The 19,205-nt window shown below is 51.0% G+C and overlaps 2 protein-coding genes across 24 annotated transcripts; one reads left to right on the top strand and one right to left on the bottom strand.

Annotated features, from left to right (window-relative positions):
• Positions 1 to 972: 972 nt before the first annotated feature.
• Positions 973 to 13,585, bottom strand: Bag6 (BAG cochaperone 6). Of its 23 annotated transcripts, none has more exons than XM_076916757.1 (26): positions 13,344 to 13,478; positions 12,557 to 12,677; positions 10,112 to 10,229; positions 9,820 to 10,016; positions 9,526 to 9,579; positions 9,293 to 9,367; positions 7,927 to 8,159; positions 7,405 to 7,534; positions 6,820 to 7,017; positions 6,364 to 6,616; positions 5,962 to 6,039; positions 5,741 to 5,848; positions 5,507 to 5,619; positions 5,336 to 5,423; positions 4,703 to 5,016; positions 3,892 to 4,183; positions 3,505 to 3,674; positions 3,282 to 3,335; positions 3,062 to 3,164; positions 2,851 to 2,975; positions 2,551 to 2,697; positions 2,392 to 2,451; positions 2,153 to 2,296; positions 1,969 to 2,076; positions 1,423 to 1,569; positions 973 to 1,143 (listed from the first exon to the last, which is right to left on the bottom strand). In XM_076916757.1, the coding sequence occupies exons 2-26, from the start codon at positions 12,662 to 12,664 to the stop codon at positions 1,048 to 1,050; spliced, it is 3,513 nt and encodes a 1,170-aa protein (XP_076772872.1). In that variant the 5' UTR covers positions 12,665 to 12,677; positions 13,344 to 13,478; the 3' UTR covers positions 973 to 1,047. The 23 variants fall into 23 exon arrangements, with proteins under 23 accessions (XP_076772872.1, XP_034379951.1, XP_034379950.1 ...); XM_034524060.2 differs by having other exon boundaries at positions 13,321 to 13,477; XM_034524059.2 differs by lacking the exon at positions 13,344 to 13,478 and adding an exon at positions 13,164 to 13,312.
• A 2,422-nt stretch (positions 13,586 to 16,007) lies between these two features.
• On the top strand, positions 16,008 to 18,736 carry Apom (apolipoprotein M). Its single transcript, XM_034524542.2, has 6 exons — positions 16,008 to 16,220; positions 16,485 to 16,639; positions 16,916 to 16,995; positions 17,328 to 17,426; positions 17,799 to 17,897; positions 18,600 to 18,736. Exons 1-6 carry the CDS (start codon positions 16,107 to 16,109, stop codon positions 18,623 to 18,625), a joined length of 573 nt encoding a protein of 190 aa, XP_034380433.1. The 5' UTR covers positions 16,008 to 16,106; the 3' UTR covers positions 18,626 to 18,736.
• The last annotated feature ends 469 nt before the right edge of the window (positions 18,737 to 19,205 follow it).

Genomic DNA, 19,205 nt, shown 5'->3' with positions numbered 1-19,205 from the left:
CTTTTCATTATCTACACTTCCTCAGGTCCTGAACAGTAAGTACATTTTGTATTTTTTCTTCCTCATCTTTTCATCATATGTCTGCGCAAGTGTAGGCGCTAATAACCAGGTCAATACTATGCTGTCTGGAAATTCCCTCTTTCAAAGCTAAGGTTAGTCTTCAGTTTAGTCTCAGGCAGATTTTTATTTGAACAAGGGCAGAAAGCCACATTTTTTGGTACAATATCAGAAGAGTGGTCAGTAGGCCACATACTAAAACCATAACCCCTCACAATTCAAATGACCCTCAGAACTACTGTCTTCCATGCTAGCATGGCACATTAAACCACACTTAAATGCACTCAGCTGCTTTCCTAAAGCAAAGTGCACATTTCTCCAAACAATCAGGTCTATCTCTGGAATACTGGTACCAACTTCTCACCTAGTTAGGGTTTCTATTGCTGTGAAGAGGACAGCCACTCATAAAATATGTTTAATTGGGGTTGGCATACAAATTGGGAGGTTTATTTAGTCCATCATCAGCATGGTACTGGAGGAGCCAAGCTTTGCACATCTGGATCAGCAGGCAACGAAGACTTGAGCTTCTGAAACCTCAATGCCCCACCCCAGAGACACTTTTTCCAAGGCCACACCTCCTAATACTGCCACCTACTATGGGGCCATTTTCATTTAAAACCACAGTACCACAGGGCCTCCAATGTTCCTGGTTTCCTTTGGCATGGAGCTCAGTCATCAGGCCTTTCAGGTGATCAGGTGGAAACTTAAAGTGAGGGCTGTTAAGGCCGCTGGTATCAGGCAGCAGAGGAGCATGGGTATCAGGAATGCTACTTAAGCTTAAAAGCTCAAACTACTGACAGACTTGCACACACTCCATAAGGAGCCTATACAACAACGTGTAAGAGGATCTAGGTTTCTATGGAATGTGTGAAGAAACGCATAAAGAAAAGGTACTCAACACCACCAGACAAAGGAGCCAGGAAAATCCGACTTTTATTTCTTAAATACTGTGAAGGAAGGGGGGAAATGGTCCGTCCCCTGGTGAGAAAGCTAGGGGTCATCAGCAAATGCCCGGTGGGCATTAGGGAAGCGCTGGGGGCTGTAGTTGGGATCTTCCTGCAGTCGTTTTTGGATATCAGACCGGAGCTACAAAGAGAAAACACCAGCAGGTCAGAGGAGCCCCGGCTTAGACCTATGATCCCAGAAAGCACAAAGACCAACCCTTAGGTAATACGTTCCCCACCAGCCATGCTGGCAAGCCCAATATGAGATTGCTAAGCCTTCCCATATGCCACAAGGAAAACCCTGACCATCAAGGGGCAGCCCCAACACTACCAATTCATCTCTGAATAGATCCAGGGAAGCAGGAACCTGGCCCAACCCCTCCCAATAGACCATCCCTATTCTGCTGCAAAGTGGGGGCACCTGCTGCCTGTAGCTCTCCTGAACCTCTGGTGCCTCCAGGTCCCGGCTCAGGCTCTCGGGGCTTGTCAGGGGCCGAGCTCCGGCTGCCTTAGCTGCCCGGCTCACTGCCTCTGAGAGTAGCAGCTGGGGGCCCTCACCCTGCATTGTCTGGGGGACAGGTTGAGAGGGAAAAGGGGATCAGCATCAGACCCAGTGCCACCACCCAGTTCACCCTTTCCATTAGTTAACCAGTGTCTATACTAGTATAGGGCAGGAAACAGCCTGCAAATGGTTCTGACAGCAAAGAAGGCACCAGCAGGTCAAATCACCTGGGATTCAGAGCTAGCAAAGCCCACCTTGCACATCTAATCACTTGGGAGATCACACAGCTGAGGAACCAGAACTGCCAGAAAACAGTACGGTGAAGGCCCTTATAGTAATGTACTGTGAACAAGTCTGACTCACAAACAGGCTTCCTCACTAGATGAAGAGACTAAATTAGCAAGCAAAAGCCTCTAGTTCAACAAGGGTACTGGATACACACACATCTGCAGCAAAGAGACCAACCTTTCGTCTCTTGGCAGGCATGCCACTGAGGTAGGCATCACTCAGGGGCGGCTGAGGTTTCACCTTCCGCTGGCTCTGAATGTCCTGCTGGATAATAGGGACCCATTCCTGGGGAGGAAAGGATTTGCCATAATTCCCACAACTTACAGCTCTTTAACCCACTGGATCACCTCCTGCCACTTACAGGGGGGACTGCAGCTGCCCACGGTTCTGCATCAGCTGAAGCTCCATCCTGTTCATCTCGGGAACCTCCTTCAGGAGCAGGGGGTGGAGCTCGGGACATGGCTTCTTCTGCTGTTGTTCCAGGGGCTGGGGAAGCATTCTCTCTCTGGAAGGCATAGAACAGGAAGGTTCAGAACTCTTTGCCCAAGCCCCTTTTCTTGCAGCCATCTACTCCATGTTACATGGTTTCTCAAGCAGTACCTGAGGTTCAGGGGAAGTTCTTTCTGCTCCCTGAACTTCCATTGGCTCTTCAGGAAGTGCCTGTGAAATTGGTCAAAGAAATATAAGGGGCTGTGGTGGGAGAGGTCAGTCCTGTGCATCTGTTGAGCTCCTGACACCACACCCTATTGGGTCCCTTACCTGAGGAGGATCACCAACCCTGCGAACGTATCTGAGGATGGCATCGGGACCCACAGGCATGTGCTCCAAGACCACCTGAAGCCTCAGTCCCATCATAGTTGTCAGCCAGCTCACCAAGGATGGATTCACCCCACGAGACATGCGGCGCTGAGGGCCAGAAAGCAGATTAACCATGTAACCCTCAACCTGCTTTTGCAATCTATTACATCCAGGGCAACAGGTAGTGTGTTTGGAGAAGAAAATTAAAACCTACAGGATTTAATAAAAAAAGCTGGAGAACTAAAACTGGGTGGTACTTACAATTCGGCCATTGATGACAGCAGCAAGCTCCATCTGCTGCCCCCCCAAACAGTGCAGGTTCAGGGCCAGGCATTCAAACAGGCCCTGGTTACACAGCTCCAGCAGCCGGGCTCCAAATCCACTGTCTGCAGGGAGGATGTGAGAAGGCACATGACCCCGGCAGTCCCGCATGGACAGTCCACTACCCATGCTTGGCTGGCCCCGGCCTGACCTGTACAGTGCAGCACGTGAGCAGCAATGCTGTTAAACTGCTCTTGGAGGAATTCCAAGTTTGTCCTGATGATGTCCACACCTGGTTGAACCTGCACCAAAGACTGGAACGAGACACCAAGAACTCCAAGTCAGTACTTTAACATCTAAAAGGCAGAGGCAGCAAGGCACAGCTTCCCTACCGAAACCCGACAGGAAGGAAATACACAAAGAACACTTACAAAACTCTCCCGTACATACTCTTCCAGCCCAGTGATCAGTGTGTGGGTTGCCATCTGTAGGGGGACATCAGGTCAGGGTTAGCCCACAGCCTTCAGGAGCCTTACTCCTAGCCCTACAAACTCCAAGGCTGGGGCTGAAGTACAGCTTTCACTGACTGACAGGCAGTCAGGATTAAAGAGAGGCGGGAAGGAGGAAACCTGTGGGACCTGGACTTCCACTAACCCGGATGTTGCTAGGTGTGGGCTCCTGGCCACCCAGGTAGTGCTGGTGGAAGAAAGATCGTAGCTGTGGCTGGAGCCGCTGCAGTGGCTGGAAATGGCCATGGAGCAGCATCACCACATCCACCATGGAGAAGTTCTGGCACAGAAGAGAGAGCAGAGCTCCAAAGAATCCTAAGGAAAGAGGCAGAAGTGAGCAATTGCATTCATCTCCTTGCCCAGCCCCATATACCATCAGCTAATCCCGTCCTTGCCCAGCCCCATATACCATCAGCTAATCCCGTCCTTGCCCAGCCCCATATACCATCAGCTAATCCCGTCTCACTAGTAGAGAAAGGCCACTACCTCCCCGGCTATCTCCCCAAACTCTTAACACCCACATTTTGCTTACCAAGGGCGCCATCAGCCCCAGGCTCAAAGATGTTGCTGGATCCACTGAGGCGTTGGATGAAGGCAGCAATGCTCTCACTGCTGCCCGCGCGAGCCCCCAAGGAGCCCAGGAGGGAGCTCAGCACGCCCTGCACCACTGAGGTGAAAAACTCTGGGGGCAGGCTCTCAGGACCTAAGCCGCCAGGACTCGCTGTTCCACCAGAAGGGGACCCTGGTGGAGGTGTGGTCTGCTGCTCTGGGGCAGGGGGTGGGGGTGGAGGAGGTGGAGGGGGTGGAGGGGCAGTCTGTGATGCCTAGAAGGAGGAATTAAGATTAGAAGATAAAGACCACAGGGTCAAGAATATAAAACTGCACTGTGGACATAAAACAACAGACCTATAAAGGGGGGAAAGCTAGATTCTGATCTTGACTTAAACAAAAGAAACCAAACAAACCTATTTTATCACTGTATTTATTGTTTATGGGCATTTTGCCTTCCTATCCTATATGTCTGTGAAATGTGCATGCCTATTTTCCATGGGGACCAGACGATGGTGTTGGAATCCCCTAGAACTGGAGTTACAGATGGCTGTGAACCACCATGTGGGTGCTGGGAATCAAACCCAGGTCCTCTGCAAGAGCAGCAAGAACCAGCTCTGACATCAGCTTCTTAGGACCCTGAATGGACAAGCCAGGCTAGAGCTGTGACAGCACTGGCTGCTGGCTCAGCAGAAGCATCTCTAAGAGCTCTCACCCAGCAGCTACAGGATGATAAAAACAGAATACCATTGCTCTACAGCCCCGGGGACAAAAAGGGCAGTACAGCCACTTACCTGTAAAAAATCAGTCATGCCCTGGAGAAAAGCAGGGACACCAGGCATTGCCACAGTGATGGTGGGAGAAGCCATGCCTGGGCCCCCAGCCCCTGGCCCTGCAGGTCCCAGCAGATTTCCCAGGAGCTGAGAGAACTGAAGATCAGCCGCAGAGGGCTGAGGAGGTGGAGGCTGGGCAGGACCCCCAGGAGCAGGGCCAGCTGTGGTAGCTGTGTTGGTAGTGCCAGCACTAGCTGAAGCAGTGGCAGGAGCCGGAGCTGGAGCCGGAGCTGGGGCCGGAGCCTGAGCCGGGGCCATTCCTGGAGTCCCCTGAGCTGTCAGGAACCAAGCAGAGTACAATGTGAACAAGAGCCATAGTCTAGCTGCCTCACTGCCATGTCATCTTTCCAGCAGGAAAACAAGCAAACAAGAACTAGTACCCTACAGGGACTAGGTGTAACCAGTAAGCAGGACAGGGAGAGTCGTCAAGCACAGCTGCCCCAAAATCTTAGAAGTTAAGTCTATAGTCAATGTCCTTGAACTCAGTTATCCTCCAGTCCCAGCCTCCCAGGCTCTGGGGTATAAGCATGCACTGTCTTACCCAGTGGCAGCTGGAAATACCTAAAGTTTGAGCTAGGAAAGAACAGGACTCACCCACAAGAACAGGCTGCATAAGAAGCTGCCCCACAAGGCCGCTCACCATCTGGGCCAATGAAGTGTTTGTACCCAGCCCAGCGCCCTGCTGGGGGACAGGAGAATTCAGTCTTGTCCTTTCAACAATCCACCAGGATTTCCCCACTGGTACTTCCCCCAACCCTTGCTCACCAGAGCTCCAGAGACTGGAGGTCCCCCAGGATGCGAAGGACGAGCCTGTGGAGGAGTGGGCCGGGCAATCACCACCCGAGTTGGTGCTGTTGGGAAGCCGGGCACCTGCTGTCCTGTGTGTAGCAAAAAGAAACATCAAAGAGAGCTGAGGGTTCAGTCCTTGCCTGCCAGCAGACAATACCCACCACCATCAACTACGCCCCACCTCCCAGTCCTCCCCTTCCAGGTCATTACCTGCGGCCGCGGAGGCAACAGCTGCCACCATGGCCTGATGAGTGATCTGGTGGGCGACGGCGTGCATGAACTCAGGGGGCAGGGAGGGCAGCTGGATGAGGGTGGAGCCTGGGGGGTGGGTCTGATGTAACCTTGAACCTGGACCCCTTCAACCCACCCACTCAGCCATACCCCTTTTTCTACCCAGAGCTCTCAGCCTACACTGATAACCTCGTTCTTACCCAGGGTCTGTCCGTGACCAGGAGGTCCCAGTGGACCAGTGGGAGCACTCGGCACACCACCAGGCTGTGCTCCAGAGTCTGGGCAAAGAAGACAGAAAAATATGAGAATGTGGGGCCAAGGCCTGGCTTTTTCCTCTTGTTCCATCCACCTTTCATGCCTCCAAAACCCTGCCCTGTGCCCATGGCAACAGAAGGCTGGGTTCCCTTCACACAAACCCAAGGCTAAAGCACCTCCCTCGTGCCCATCCCACACAGCACAGCCTCCATCCGTCCCTCCCTTGTGCCCATCCCACACAGCATAGCCTCCCTCCCTCCCTTCCTCCCTCCCTCGTGCCCGTCCCACACAGTACAGCCTCCCTCCCTGTCCCTCAACTCTTCTCTGCAGTGACTGTCCTAAGTCACCTTGAATGTTCATGTGCATCATGACCACGGGCTCTACACTCTGGTGGGAGATCCGGATGACCCGTGGGTGGCTGCTGGCTGGTGGCGGTGCTGGTCCGGGTGGCGGAGCTCCTTCAGTTGACGAATCAACAGTGGTAGAAGACGGAGGCAGGGATGAGGCCTGGCCTGAACCTGGAGTTGCTGCCTCCGCACCAGGAGCTGGTGGAGGCCGAGCCCCATTGCCTGTCATGGTCACAGTAGTCCCCACATTGATCTGGAAGAGAGACGGACAGGCAGATAGATATGAGAACCACAAGAACCTAATCCAGAGTGTCTGGAGAGTCACCTCTAAAGACTCCACAGCTCCACCAGCCCAGCCTTCCCCGGGCTTCTTGCTCTCTAGCCTCCCAGCAGGCAGGAGTCATCCCTATTGTACCACAACCCCCTTCTCCCTCCTGCCAGGCTCCTTGAACCCACCTGAATGGGAATGGCTGCCTGCTGGAGCACCATGGGAGTCGTGTAGTGAGACATAGGCCGTACCACATGCAGATGCCGTGGAGGGGCACAGGCCAGATTGCAGCGCAGATCGGACAATGCCACGAAAGTGTTGCCCAGTAGCCGCAAGCTCTCCCCCACCAAGTTGATCAACCGCTGGTCCTCCTCACGGCCCTCATGCTGTGCTCAAGTCAAACCCAGAAAAGCATGAAATTAACAACAGGGATGACTGCCTTCTGAAATGATGCCACATCCTCTGTCTTTGGAAGCTTCTGCATTAACCAAAGCTTTCCAAGAAAAATTTCAAATAAATTCTATTCAATACACATATGGAGTTTTCTACGAAATACGCCAAATGTTAAGCAACCACCTGTAATTCTTATTCTGTACATTTCCTAAACAATGAAGGACAGACACACAGACACACAAGACTGCCACCATCCCCATCACAGTAGGATGCTCTCCTACAGAGGATTCTGTGCTAACACTGAGGACAGTGACAGACTATCTGCATGTCAACCTGTTGCTCTGAGGTACTAGGAGGGAAAGGGCCATTAGAAGGCTCACGTTGTTGTTGTAGTCTGTAGTGGCAGCAGCACCCAGGACCTCACAGTAGCGTTGCAAGAAGGGCTGAAGACGGCGCTGCAAGCGCTGAAGCTCCTGGAGCACCTCCACATGCTCTGCAGGGGAAGGGTGGCTGTGGAGACAGCAGGGCAGTGAGTGGAGGCTGTCCTCAGAGACCCCTTCCATTCCCCAGAGGTTCTCTCTGCTCTCTTAAGAACAGCCAAGAGGAGACAGCCAAGCGCTCCCACCTCCAGCACAGTCCCGTGCAAAGGAGGCCAAGGCACTCAAAGCCAGGCAGGCCTCTGCAAACCAGAGCTCCAGGGCAACCGAGATCATCTTGCCTTCTGCTAGGCTGCCAGTCCTACCCATCTTCATCTACATGAGCTGACCTCTGACCCCACAATACTGCAACCATTAAGACCCACCCCGAGCAACCACTCTCCTATCCTCACAGCCTTCCTAGTCCTTGCACTACACCATGACCAACCTCCCTCTAAGTCCCCAAAGGTTCCCTGCATCTCTCACTTGGGTGCATTTGTCTCTGGCGCGGGTGCTGGGCCTGTGGGTGCTGGGCCCGCTGAAGCTGGGCCAGAGGGCGTAAGCTCTGGAGTCTGGGTTGGGGGACGTTCCTCCATTTCTTCTGACTCCATGGGCTCTCGAGGAGGGGCTTCACTTTCAACTGGTTCTGATGTTTCTGAGGCCACAGTCGGTGTCTGTGAGGGTGGCTGACTGGCCTGTGCTTGGGCTCCCCCTCGACACTGAGGGTGGAAGAAGAGTCAGGACAGCAAAGGCAGATACTATTACCACTGTTGAGGTTTATGCAGACCAAAGAAGTCAAGAGTAGAGCTGACTCCTGAGAGCAGGGCTGTGCAGTCCCATGACTGGCAGAGACGATGCTCAGTTAGGATCTACAGTGTTTACAGACTAAGGAAATGTTCTCCTAATTTCCATAAAGAAAGGAAATGGTCACAGGCTGCAACTATAACACAAGTGACAAAAGTACAGCACCCCTAAACTGAACAAAGCAATTAGGATTCCCCTAAACTGAACAAAGCAATCAGGATCCCCCTAAACTGAAACACAATCAGGATACCCCTAAACAGAAACACAGTTAGGGTAGTCCTAAACTGAACACACAGTTAGGGTACCCCTAAACTGAAACACAGTTAGGATACCCCTAAACTGAACAACATGCAGTTAGAATACCCCTAAACTAAACAAGACAGTTAAAAGATTGCTAAAGAGTGCCTGGCGGCGGCGGCACACAACTTTAATCCCAGCACTCAGGAGGCAGAGGCAACTGGATCTTTGTGTGTTCAAGGCCAGCCTCATCTACAGGGTGAGTTCCTGAACAGCCAAGGCTACACAGAGAAACCCTGTCTCAAAATCAAACCAACCAACCAACAAAAACAAAAAAAGGAAGGAAATTTGCAGCATGCAGCCACGCATGGTCCCTCAAACCTATACTCACAGTACTTTGAGAAGAGGAGCTAGAAGGTACTGTGAGTTCAAGGACAGCCCAGGACAGTGTGAGTAAAAGAAGATGGGTGGTAGTGGCTACTTCTTTAAGTGAAGGACGTCTATAACATCATCTGGCAAGTCTGAAAGGAACTCTTCACACACCAGGGGTCGGAAGGATTGGCAGCAGCACAGAACAGCAGCACAAGCCTGTAAGTCTCACTTGAGAAGCTGAGGCATGCAGACTGGCAACAATGAGACAGCCTCACAAAGATACTATCTCTGCCTAAGAGTACTACAGAGAAAACCCCAGACTAGGAAGGCAGACTCCTCAGCCAATGTGGACCTTGCCAGGAATGTTCTTATTGCAAGACCATGAGGAAAAGGGGAGGAACACAAAGTAAACTCTAGCCTACCAGACTGGCCCACTCACCTCCATCCGGGACAGTAAGGTCTGTATATCCCTAATCATGTGCTGAGCCATCACCAGCCGCACCCGGGGCTCACTCTACAAGACAAGGATGTTCATGGCAGGGCTGAGAGAAAGTCATGAGCTCCGCAACATACTAAACCAGCTCCCAGGCATCTTCTCAGCCAGGTCCGCCCCCACCTCATGGCCTCCTTCTCCCAGATCCCCTTCCCTGACCCTCCCAGGCCCCTCAATACCTGAATTGGGGCCTGTTCCATGTTGATGTGAACATCCACAGCAGAGCCGTCACTCTGGGGAAAGGGCAAGGGAAGTTGCTCTGGGAGAAGCCACATACTAAACCCTTCTCACTGCCAATTCCTTTCCTAGAGCCCCTCCCCTCCTTTCTTCAAACACTGAGGCCAGTACAGGTCAGAGTGCCTTCCAAACCAATGCAATCTCTCAAGACACCTATCTTCCAAGCTCCCTGCAGCTGCCATAGCCAAACCTACGATTCCCAGCAAAACCCTCCCATGTAAGAAACACAGGCTCACAGGAAGATTGAAGGTTCCAACCATGACATAGCTGTTGGCATTCCGGTCATGAACAGAGGCCCCAGGGGCCCGAGTGCCGGGCAGGGGTGCCCCACCATGAGTAGCTGAGGCAGAGCCTGTCCCAGAAGATGCTCCAGAAGGAAGCTGAGTCTGAGGAGGAGCCCGTTCCACCAGGTGGATAACCTTTCCCCCAACATCTGCAGAAAAAAAGAGATACACAGTAAACCTTTAAGTATCTCAAACAGAGGCCTCTGGACAGCAGCCTCAAGCTCAGCATCCCCTGGCCCCTTACTGTATTCCTGGAGCTTCTTATCATCTTGCAGAACCCGGCCCTGGTAGATGAGCCGCTGTTTCTCGGAAGGGATGCTGACAGAAGCAGCTATGTGTTCCTTAAACTCCTTTACGTTCATCTGAAAGGAGAGCCGTGTACTGATATCAGAAAGTGAGAGAAAGAGTAAAGAGGGAGGAACACCTGACTCCAGGTGCCGATGTCAAAATCAGACAGTCTCACTAGCCAACTGTATCAACAGGCCAATATGTATTGAGTCAAAAAAAAAAAAAAAAAAAAAAAAAAAAAAAAAAGAAGTCAGGCTGGAGAAATGGCTCAGTGCTTAAGAGCTCATATTGATCTTGCAGAAGTCTCCAGTTCAATTTCCAGCAGCTCACAACTACTGGTAAATACAGCTCTAGGAGACCCAGTGTCTCTGGCTTCTAGAAGCATTTGCACCCAGAGGCAGAGGCACATATCCGCCCCCACACCAACACATAAATAAAGATAAGCGGGATGTGGTGGTGCATGCCTCCAGCATTTGAGAGGCAGAGGCAGAGGCAGGGAGATTTCTTATGAGTATGAGGCCAGCCTGGCTTACATAGCCAGCTCTACAATAGCCAGAGCTATGTGGAGAGATTGTCTTTTTTTTTTTTTTTTTTTTTTGTATTTTTTAAAAAGGAAATAGAAAAAAAAAAAATCCAGCTGGGCAGTGGTGGATCCCAGCACTTGGGAGGCAGAGGCAGGTGGATTTCTGAGTTCAAGGCCAGCCTGGTCTACAGAGTGAGTTCCAGACCAGCCAGGGCTACACAGAGAAACCCTGTCTCAAAAAAAAAAAAAAAAAAAAAAAAAAAAAAAATCCAAATAACAACAGTAAATTAATACAACTAAATCTTATAAGAAAGAAGCTGAATAGCTCTCCCTGTCTCCTTCTTGGCTTACTATCTAGAGACAGCAGTGATCCTTTTCTAAACTAAAACAATAGCAGGAGTTCATGGCCATAATCTCAAAGCTAAATGTACAGATGGGCACCGTGGCACAAGCCTCTCATCTCAAGGATGCAGAGGCAGGTGGATCTGACTGCCAGGCTAGCCATGACTACAGAGTGGAACCCTGACTTAAAGCACAGAAGGAGGGCTGGAGAGATAGCTCAGCATTGCTCTTGCACAGTACCAGAGTTCAATCCCTAGCACCCACTTAGTAGTTTACAGCCATCCGTGACAGAGGCGGGGCCATCGTTTCCTAACTTCCACATCATGAAAAGGCCGCAGGCCGCAGGCCGCAGGGTGTGAAAGGCTCTTCTAACCTTCTTATGCACTAAGTGCACACAGGTGCACATATGTATTTCCAGACAAAGCGCTCACATATAAAATAAGAACAAGTAAAATCTTTGAAAAGAAATTGAAAACACAGACATCCCAAAACAACCGGACAACCGTCACCACCACTGTGAGTGATTCGGGGTCTGAAAGGATAACTAACAAGACGGTCAGAAAGGAACATACAGCAGTAATTACTCTGTGATAAGTCCAAGGTTCAATGCCCAGCAGAACACCACACACACACACACACACACACACACACACACACACACACATACATAAGGGAAAGGGGGAAGAATAAACAAAACAAAAACAATAATAGCACACACCTATGACCCCAACCTTGTAAAGCAGAGACAGGAGAATGTGTACAAGACCATCTGTCTAAGACATTTAACAATGTAAGACCCTACCTTAAAAAAAAAGGCAAAAGCCAGTCAGATGTGGTCCATCTACAACCCTCTAGTCCTATATCATAGTGCCTACAATCCTAGACAGCGAAGGCAAAATGGTCAGAGGCCAAAGTCAGGCTGGGCTATATGAGATACTGTCCCCACCTCCCCAGAAAGACAAGTAAATAATTCTTGGTAGGGCAAAATTAACTACCACATGTACCTACTCTACTCACAAAAGTCTATGTGGCGTTTTAAATATCTACTTTAGAAAACCACAAAAATAACCTGCTCATGATGGTGTCTCAGAGAATTATGCAGGAAAAACAAAAGGTAATTATGGCCACACTGCGCCAAGCTCAAGACTCAAATTATGCCTCAGCTATCGGCAATTCTACTTCCCGGTGTAAGGAAGCAGGTTTCTGTTATCTATAAAAATAGTACCAACCTATGAACAACCTGTTTAAAATAGAACACACACACATCACACTAGTCTGAGGTGCCCCCTGTGTTGTGTCTGCCCCTCTGGGCTGGGGTTTGCACAGAATACGTATAGATTCCTCCTCTGCACTTCCTTCTTCACTGAGTTCTGTCAAGGTGAAGACAGACTAAACAAAACCTGCCTTACTCAACATTAACAGCAGATGTCCTATCCAGTAAGGGACAAAAGAGTCAATGACAAGAAAATCAGGGTCATACTTCACAAGACAAACCAGCAAAAGGGGTGTCACCTCTACAAAGTACTGGTGTCTCACCTGGGCCCCCACAATAAAAGTCCGAGTCTGAGAGTCCAGGGTCTTCACCAGTACCTCCAGGCTGTCAGGCTCCTCCATAGCGGTACTGGCACTATCACTCGGCTCCATGGCCGACAGCTCTCTGAGGAAGAACGAGGGATGGGGGGATGGTTCGCTGTCGTTCGCACTGTATTTTATACACCCGGAAGCCTCTCTAGACCCAATCTCCGACCCAATCCCTTAAAAGTTTCTCATACACAAGCACATATATTCATCCTCCTCCTCATCCCCCCTTTTTGATTCGGGGGCACAGGAATAGAAACACAAAGGGTAGGAGACCGACGGCATAGGGAGATGAAGGACGAGGGGTGGGAGGGGCTCCACAATGCCAATCACAATAGGGAGAGCCAGTTGGGCTAGGAATCAGGGAAGCAAGCACGAGACCGACCAGAGACCAGTGTCATCACCGGTCGCGACCGAGCAAGCGCCCGAGAGATCAGGAAATCCTAGGACAACGCGAGGGGGGGAGGGTCGCGCTAGACTCGGCAGAGAAAGTGGCTTCGCGCACGCGCGCCACCACAATCGAACCCGCCTAAATCACCACAGACCCAAGACCACGGACACTCACGGGAGGCTGGACGGGCTCGCTGATCGACCCCTCCTTCCGCCTCCGCCTTTCGTCGGTATTCCAGCAACACGACTTAACCAACACGCGGCCAAACACATACAAACACACATACACAGCCCACCACCCTGTGGCTCCGCCCCCGACTTCCCCACGGTACCGTCACTTCCGGTCTCCCCCAACCTGGCACCAAGGGCCACTTCCGTTTCCCCGATCGTATTTGGGGATCTCGAGGCGGTACTTCCGGCTCCCCCAGTCTCCCCCAATTTACTTTCGTGGGACACGATGAGAAGGTCCACAGCCCCGAACAGTGAGTTTCTGGGGGGCGAGACGGGCCGGGGCCGGCCTAGATGGGAGGGAGCCGACCACCCGGAGGAGCCGCCGCCGCCTCCGTCGCCCGGGGGACCGCACTGCGCCTGCGTGAGCCGCGCTACGCGTGCGCACGCTCTAAGTACTTCCCCGCCCCCCTCCGGCTGTGTGCGTTTCTTTCCTGCGCGCGCCGGACCGCTACCCGACCGGGGTGGCTTCTGTAAACGCCTGAAGAAAAATTACTGGGCGGAATACTGCACCTCCTCCGAAAAAGATGTAGGATTTGTGTGGATTGCACCTCGTTAATCACCGTTCCTATCTTGACGGACAGAGAAATTTACAGGCACAATTCTAGCTACCTAAAACTGTGCAAGACCTCTGGTCCTCTGGTCATTCTTGCTCTTCCGGAAGCCACTCTTTTCCGTGGACGGCTGGAAGAGGCGTTCCGCGGGCTGTGTTTGCTTGTGCCCGACTCTAGTTCCTGGCGGGCTTAGGCCGGTTGGGGGTTTTGCGGACTTTGGGCTTCTTATTGTTCTTTGATTGAGAGCACCGAGGGAGTGCCCATGTTTAAGGATAACTAATCATTCTATGGCTTTTTTGGTTTTTGAGACACTTCTACTGCTTTTTAAGAGCTTTGTACAAAAAAAGAAAGAAAACGGGTGCCTTGGGGATCGGATTAAAGGGCAAGACTTTAAGAAAGGGGATTGAAAGGCCCGCCGCCAAGGGAATTGAACAGGGTGGGACAGTTAAGTTTCTCTGCATTCTTCCCCACTTATTCTTAGATGCCTGTACTGATGAAAGTTCCAGTAAGCATTATATGATGAGACTTTTACATGCTGTCTCACTGTTACCCTGAATTGCCTGGAACTCATAAGGACAATGTCCCCCACACCACCACCCAGTGCAGGGCCCTGTATCACTCTACCAGACTATATTTACGTTTTGAGGGTTTTTTTTTTCCCTCCGAAACAGGATTTCACTATGTAAGTCTGGATGTCCTGTAACTCACAGAAATCCACCTGCTTCTGCCTCCCGGATGCTGGGATAAAAGAAATTAAATATTTTTTTTTTAAATAATTTTCTGAGAGGCAGGCTGTATGGCCTGCATCTGCCACAGCACAGCGCCAAGTGTGGAGATCCGAGGGAAAATGTGGTGTCCTTTGACTGTGTGGGGACCTGGGGATCAAAGTCAGGTCCTCCAGCTTGGCTCACTGCTGAGCCACTTCTACAGACCCAGATTTAGTATTTTATTATAAAAATTTCATGGGCTGGAAATATGGCTCAGTGGTTAAGAGCACTGTCTGCTCTTCCAGAGGTCCTGAGTTCAATTCCTAGCAACCATTTAGTGGCTCACAACCATCTGTAATGGGATCTGATGCCCTCTTCTGGTGTCTAAAAACAACGACAGTGTGTGCCCTTCCCCCAGCCTTGAGCAGGCCTGAGAGACCTTGCTTACCACAACAGACCTAGTGTTACCCACCTTAGCTGCACAGAACACAGAAGCAGAACTGCCCCTAGGCTTGCCCTGAGATATCTCCAGCCGTGACCTAGGACGGATTATGGATTATACCACCCATCTCGGCTGAAACCAGGAGGAGTTTTGGGTTGGGCCTTCCCCTTTAAATTGAGAGCTGAACATTAAAGCTTTGAGCCTTGATCAGAGAACTTTGTCTTGGCTTCATCTCTTCTCGCCCTCCGTCCCCTTTCATTCCCAGCCCCCCTTTCAGGTGAACCCAGTTGATTCGTGGCCACAGGCAGCTACAACAGTGTAAAAAATAGACATAAAAAAATAAAAATAAAAATCACCACCAGAAGTTGCAGTTGGTGCTTTGCTGTTACTGATGATAAGGGTATTTACTTAGGACTTGATGTATAAATGATCTCTATTTAATCCTCTGAGACTAATGGGTTGCCCATTCCAGAGATGGGGGTAAAAAGATAGAAATAGCCGGGCAGTGGTGGTGCACGCCTTTAATCCCAGCACTTGGGAGGCAGAGGCAGGTGGATGATCTCTGAGTCCAGCTGGTTTACATAGGGAATCCTAGGACAACCAAAGCTACATAGTGAAACCCTGTCTTAATTAAAAGAAAAAAAAAAAAAAGAAGTCCTCCGTGCCCTAGCGACCAGCTGGTGCCTGTTCTAACACTTATCAGCTTGCACTGCAAGCGATTGTTTGCAAAGCAAAGCTGTTTTCTGCTTTTTAAAAACATTGTCCTCCAGGATTAGCTGGTTCCTGGCAAACAACTGAAATCCCAAACCTGCCCGAGTGAATGAATGAAAGACCGAATCCGGTCACTTCTCTTCGGTGCTTCACATCTCAGCAGAGCTCCAATCAAATACAATTTGGAAGACTCTAGGTTTCTACTGCAGGGCTCAGCTTTCCTCCTAAGGCCTCCGAGTCACTGGTCGTGCCAGGGTATACTGTAGGGTGGTTGCATCCGGAAGAGGGGGAGGAATGCCCCAATGCCATAGTTAATCTAGGCTTGGGATGGAAAACAAGGTTGAAGTTACTTATTAGCAGGTTAAAGGGTCAAGGGTCGAGGCAAGGGGGCTGGAGGCCTCGTGGACTGAGCGGCCAGCAGAGAACAGTTAAGGCAGAGGTCCCCTCAACTGCAGAGCACCCACTCTCCTCCCGAGATGTTCCACCAAGTTTGGGCGGCTCTGCTGTATCTCTATGGCCTTCTGTTTAACTCCATGAATCAGTGCCCTGAGCACAGTCAACTGACAACACTGAAAACGAACGACATAGAGGTATGGACTGAGGGAAAAAGCCTGTGTAGTAGAAGCCAAAAGTCTTGGGTGGGTGGGTAGCTCAAGATGGCCAGAAGGCATGTTGGAAAAGGAAGTGAGGAAGAGGGTGTGCGGGGTGCACTGATGGCTCCTTGTTGCAAACAATGAAGACCACCAGAACGCCAAGCTTCAAGTGTAGCTCTGCTGACAGATGGGGATGTTGGGCAGATTTTGCGATGATGTACTCAGCAACCCATCCCTTTGCTCCTTTCATCGTCTCTCCAGACCCCGGAGCCCCACCTGGGCCTGTGGTACTTTATTGCGGGAGCAGCCCCCACCATGGAAGAGTTGGCAACTTTTAACCTGGTGGACAATATTGTCTTCAACATGGCTGCCGGCTCTGCCCCAAGGCAGCTCCAGCTTCGAGCTACCATCCGCTTGTGAGTATCCGGGAAGGAGGCAGAGGCACCACTGAGTGTGTTCTCTGCCCCAACTGTGAACCGTCGCCCCACCCAGAGTCAGGCTCCATCACTCTCTGCCCACTGAATTCCACAACATTAAAGTCACTTTCTGGAGACGGAATGGGCCTAGCTATCTCTTGATGGTTTGAAACCCAAAGAGCTAGGGTGTGGGGAAGAGAGGGATGGAGTAAAGGTGGCCACTGTGTGGGTGGAATGACACTCAATCTTCCTATCTTGACACTGCCACCTCTGCAGGAAAAACGGGGTCTGTGTGCCCCGGAAATGGACATATCGTTTGACTGAAGGGAAAGGAAACACAGAACTCAGAACTGAAGGTTGGTTCCCACCAGCCCTCCCCTGGTCTAGTCTCCCTGAGCTGTTTCCCCCTCAGAACTGAGGCTTGAACCTAGGACCTCCTGCATACTGGGGAAGCACGCCATCACTGAACTGTATTCCCAGACCCTTTTTCTTTTGAGACAGGATTTCACTAAGTTGCCCTGATGATTGTTGAGCTCACCCTGTAGCCCAGAGCATTGAATGTGGACAGGCCTTGAATGTGAAACCCTCCTGCCTCAGCTTCCTGGGCAGCTGGGATCATGGTCCTCACTAGCAGACCTGATTCAGTGGGTTTGCACCTATCCTCATGGTCCTCTCCTGATCCCGACAGGACGCCCAGACATGAAAACAGACCTCTTCTCCAGCTCGTGTCCAGGAGGAATCATGCTGAAAGAGATGGGCCAGGGTTACCAGCGCTTTCTGCTCTACAGTGAGTGGGGATACAGGCAGGGAATATCCCAGGGAAGTGGGAAGGCTGGAGAGATGGCTCAGCAGTTAAGAGCACTGTTTGCTCTTCCAGAGGTCCTGAGTTCAATTCCCAGCAACCACGTGGTGGCTCACAACTATCTGTAATGGGATCTATCTGACGCTCTCTTCTGGTGTGTCTGAGGACAGCTATAATTGTACTCATCATATACATAAATAAAATAAAGTAATAATAATAAAAAAAGAGCCTCCCTGGTTGGGACTCTTGAAAATCCTTTCAGAACAGGGAAGGCACTTCAGCATGTCTTTTGAGAACTGGGAGGCAGGGCTGAGAAGCAGGAACATTGACTGGCCTGGATGTTCCCTGTCCTTCCAGATCGATCACCACACCCTCCAGAGAAGTGTGTGGAGGAATTCCAGTCTCTGACCTCTTGCCTGGACTTCAGAGCCTTCTTAGTGACTCCCAGGGATCAAGGTGAGGAGTTGAAGTTGTCACCAAGGCTTCTGTGGGAACTGTAAAGAGCTTTGTGCCATGTCAGCAGAGGCCATGGCCAAAGGCAGACATTATCAGAGTGGGTACAGTGACCCCTCTAATTCTCAATGGGCTAGACTGGTACCAGAAGGACTTTTGTGGAGTCAGGAATAGTGACACACTCTGTAATCTCTGCCACTCAGGTGGCAGAGGCAAAAGAATTGTCACAGATTTAAAGCCAGCCCGGTGTACAAGCTGAGTTTCAGGACAGCCAGGACCATATATATAGTGAGGCTGTCTCTTAAAAATGAAAAGAGGAGAAAGGTAGGTTCCGAGTCTTTAGAGCAGTGGTTCTCACCCTTCCTAACGCTGTGACCCTTTAATGTGTTCCTCATGGTGTGGTGACCACCCCCCACCAACCATAAAACTATTTCATTGCTACTTCATAACTGTAATTTTGCTACTTTTATGAATCGTGTAATATCCCACATGCAGGGTATCTGATATACAACCCCTGTGAAAGGGCTGTCTGATCCCCCAAAGGGGTCATGACTGACTGTTGGAGAACCACTGTTTTAGATAAAGAGAAGAAAGGGCCAGAAACAGAGTGGAAGGCTCTCCTGCCCCGGCTCCAGCACAACAGCACTCCTCGGCACTCCTCCCCTGCACACCCACCCTCTTACTCTCTCCCTCCTCCCACCACAGAGGCCTGCCCACTGTCCAGCAAGTGACCAGTGACTTCACCCGCATCCTAGATGGACAAGATAGGAACTGAGCTGAGGGGAGAAGCCGGAGACTCCTGCTCCCTCTCGTGGATAATAAAGATGATTTGTCGATCCTCATCTCCTGAGTTTTGTCTGCTGAAATCAAAGACTTCATTTCTCCACTCTGACCCTCCCCTTCCCTCCCCCAGACCGACACCTCCACCGCCTCACACCATCAGGAAGGACACTGAGCGGAGCCTCTCACATGGGACTGGTGTATTTAGCATGTAGTGTGGTGCATTTATTGCTGAGTGAGCAAGCCACTAGCCTGAGTGAAGAGGCAGGTGCTGTACTTGCCCCACGGCCGGTCAGAACTGCCAGCTCTTCTGTGCTGGTCCTCATGGCAACCTGGCCCGCAGCAGCCCTGTTTCTTCTGGCTCCCACTGAGAATCAGACCCTCCCTGCAGGTACCAAAGCACCTGTAGCCTCTTCTCCCTCACAGCCTCACTCTCCTCTAGATGGTTCTGGTTCTAGGATCAAAGGGACACCATGGGTCTCTCCATCATCTCTAAATGCAGAGATCTCTGTCCTGCCTCTGGCCCTGTCC

This window comes from Arvicanthis niloticus, chromosome 20, assembly GCF_011762505.2.
Source record: "Arvicanthis niloticus isolate mArvNil1 chromosome 20, mArvNil1.pat.X, whole genome shotgun sequence".
Classification (NCBI taxonomy): Eukaryota; Metazoa; Chordata; class Mammalia; order Rodentia; family Muridae; genus Arvicanthis; species Arvicanthis niloticus.
This window is presented reverse-complemented; position numbering and strand designations above follow the sequence as displayed.